We start from the raw sequence: 3,229 nt of genomic DNA, 5'->3' as shown, positions 1-3,229 counted from the left end.
GAATTTGTTTTGTCCTTATTGTTAGCTTTTTTTGGTAAATTTCTGGCCTGATAAAAAAAAAATTCTCCAAAAGGAAATAACCATTGTATTATAATACAAAATATTGTTAAAACGAAGTAGAAGTAGATTGCATGGTTCTAGTGACTTTATATTTCCTTCTTTAGGCCTAAATAGATAGATTGCAGATATTATTATATTTTACACCAATACATTGTACATGGTTACAACTGATTATTGTTGTTGCAATGGTTATTGTCAGCAATGATTTTTCCCAACAAGTCAATAACACACAAATTTATTAAGTTCCTGTTACACAAGTATTAATTGTACAATTGAAATAGATTTATATTGCCTGATTTATAGATAAATATACTGCAGATGATTATATTTTTATAGATTTATACATTGTTGCAAGTTTGGTTATTGTTGTTGTTATGGTTATTATAATGATTTTTCCCAACAATTACTCACATTTTTAACGTACAATACATTCCTGTTACACAGAATATTAACTTTACAATTGAAATACATTTTTTCAACTGATTTATGGATAATATATTGCAGCTAATTATACATACAATACGTTGCTGTTTCACAAAACAAAACTGTATGACTGTCATAGATTTCAATGTCAAATTTACAGAGAAATATGCTAACCAGTTACATGGATGTTAACTTCAATAAATATTCAAACGTTTCTTTAACTTTCGTATGTACAGTATTTATATCCAGTGAAAACCATATACAGGGGTTAAACAGATCTTCACAAGCGGGGGCAGCTCTAGTGAAAACTATGACTAGTATAGGGGAAAGCAATCTCGATTTGATCAACCAAGCGCGCAAGGTGGTATCGGTATTGCTTAACAGGGCGCGCAAGGTGATATCGGGATTGTTCACCGAGTTCGCGAGGTGTTTTGATTGAAGGTGAGTAATTTTCGAATATTTACATCCATTCCTTTTACTTTGAAAATCAAAGATTACAGTAACTGATAGAAAATTATAATATTTCCTGAGTCAGAAATCGATTTTTCAGGCACAAATCATAAACAGGGGCGACAATTTGTCAGACACAAATGAAATCAGACTGAACAGGGGCGACAGACTCGGCCACAAACACTGCTAGACGCAACCTCAGAAGCAAAAGCATAGTCTCAGTATCAACATTTTCAAACAATCTTCGATCATTTTTACAACAGCGAATTCACAGATAATAATAATTACCGATCCAAATATAAGAAGCGAGTTTTATTCCTATTTTATGGTATTTCAAGGTACCGTAGAAAGAACCACATAGATCAAAAGACGACGACGAAATGTTGTCTTCTAAATCATTGAATGTTCCTGTTTCTGTTTTACTATCATATTTTCAAGGCGTTTTCCAACATTATGTAAATTGATTTTTAATTTAGTGATACTGTATCGCATCAAATAAACGTTAATGGAAATTAAAAATAAACGCTGTTTGTTGTTGCCCATTCTTTCCTTGCATCTTTCACTTCCATTTACCTAGCTAATGAAGACATCACAATGTGCAGCACATATTAATTGGAAAACACCTCAACTGCCATCCATATTATCGTGGGCAGATGTAGTGAAAACTATTACTAGTATGAAAAATACCAGAACGACTCGAAAACGTTACCACTTTCAGCTTGTTTCCTATTTTTTGCCTGGCACTCAAAAAGTTCAACTAGCATTTTCGGGAGGCAAATAGTTCCCTAGGAAATTCGTGGAAGGTAAATTTCAGCTAGCACCTTTCTGAAGGGAAAATTCCTCGCTTCCCTAAAATATTTGGACACTTGAATTTTAGGCTAAGAAATCCCAACAGATCAACTTCTTCTACTAGCTAATCGGACATCTTCCAAAGCAGTCTTTGTACATTGTAAAAATTAAACTTCGAAATGTCTCTCTAAAATTTTTAGTTGAATTTGCTTGTTGGGTGCCCCTATAATTTGCTGTTACTGTAAATATAGCACCGGAAAATTCTTAATTGAAGCAAACCACAAGGAAAAGAAGCGCGCAAACAATGATATTAAAAATTAAGCTCTTGTGTTCCACACTGTTTGTATAAGGGCCCGGACGCACTTGGCAATTTTTTGTTTATTTTGCGAAAAAATCTGTCACCAGTTTCCTGAGACAAGTGCGCCCCGGTGATTTTTAGTTCTACCAAAAAATTCCGGAAAATTCTTATTTGAAGCAAACCACAAGGAAAAGAAGCGCGCAAACAACGATATTAAAAATTAAGCTCGTGTGTTCCACACTGTTTGTATAAGGGCCCAGACGCACTTAGCAATTTTTTGTTTATTTTCCGAAAAAATCTGTCACCAGTTTCCTGAGACAAGTGCGCCCCGGTGATTTTTAGTTCTACCAAATTTTGTCTTACCAAACTTCAAAGACGCCGTCGTCCTGCCTCGGAGCAGGACAAATTTTTGTCAGGTGTGAAATCTGACAGATTTGTTAATTTACACGCCATGATTTGAAGGAAAACGTCAATCAAGAAAATATGATCTCTATTTTTAGTCGGAGTATTTCAGTCCGCCTTCTACGGACAAATCTGTTGTGGTACTCTAGAACCAGTTGCAGTCGAACAAGGTGAAGCCTCCACTGGCATAGTAGAAGTAGCAAATCCCTCTGCTGGAGTTGAACGAATTCAAGGAAGAAAAAAAAAAGAATACAAATAATAATATGCCGAGGGATAGGGAACATATTCGATCGAAGCGGTTAAAGATGACTCCTGAGATCTCATGTAACCTTTCCGGCGAACAGCGCGCAAGCGATGGTGTTTATTTTCGTGTGATTGACACTTGTGGTTAACATATATTTTGCTGTGTCTCAGTGCGCCCACGTTTGACAAATTGACAATTTGGCAGAGGCAAATTTTGTCGAGATTTTTGGAAGGGCCAAACAAATTTGTCTGTCCAGTGCGCCCGGACCCTAACAGACGAAAAAGGCTTTTCATTGAAATGCCGCTTACTAAATGTTTAACCTTGACACATGTTTATTCAGCCAAAGCTTTTAGACATATCACGTTTCAGAACAAACCGGCAGAAGTTGTGGCAGGCTCACTTCTCCGAAAGGCCCTCAAACAACGACTCCCTTGGTTTCCTCAGTTTTCGAATGATGTGCATCGAAGAACTAAAGCTGAGGTTTAGAGTGAGACCGATGGCGACTGTGCGAAGGGTGGTGAGCTTGATGTTGTTTAACGAGCCTTCCGAATTGAGTATAAAAT

General features: G+C 36.4%; 1 protein-coding gene across 2 annotated transcripts in view; it reads right to left on the bottom strand.

Annotated features, from left to right (window-relative positions):
• Positions 1 to 230: 230 nt before the first annotated feature.
• Positions 231 to 3,229, bottom strand: part of LOC137979780 (uncharacterized) — a 7,764-nt gene continuing 4,765 nt past the window's right edge. For both annotated transcript variants that reach the window (XM_068827130.1, XM_068827131.1), the window contains exon 2: positions 231 to 3,229. This exon is cut by the window's right edge. In XM_068827130.1, the coding sequence (XP_068683231.1) occupies positions 3,063 to 3,229 (167 nt within the window). In that variant the 3' untranslated portion in view covers positions 231 to 3,062.

Source organism: Montipora foliosa, chromosome 12 (assembly GCF_036669935.1).
Source record: "Montipora foliosa isolate CH-2021 chromosome 12, ASM3666993v2, whole genome shotgun sequence".
Taxonomy (NCBI): domain Eukaryota; kingdom Metazoa; phylum Cnidaria; class Anthozoa; order Scleractinia; family Acroporidae; genus Montipora; species Montipora foliosa.
The sequence above is the reverse complement of the archived record's forward strand: the minus strand, read 5'-3'. Positions and strand labels throughout refer to the sequence as shown.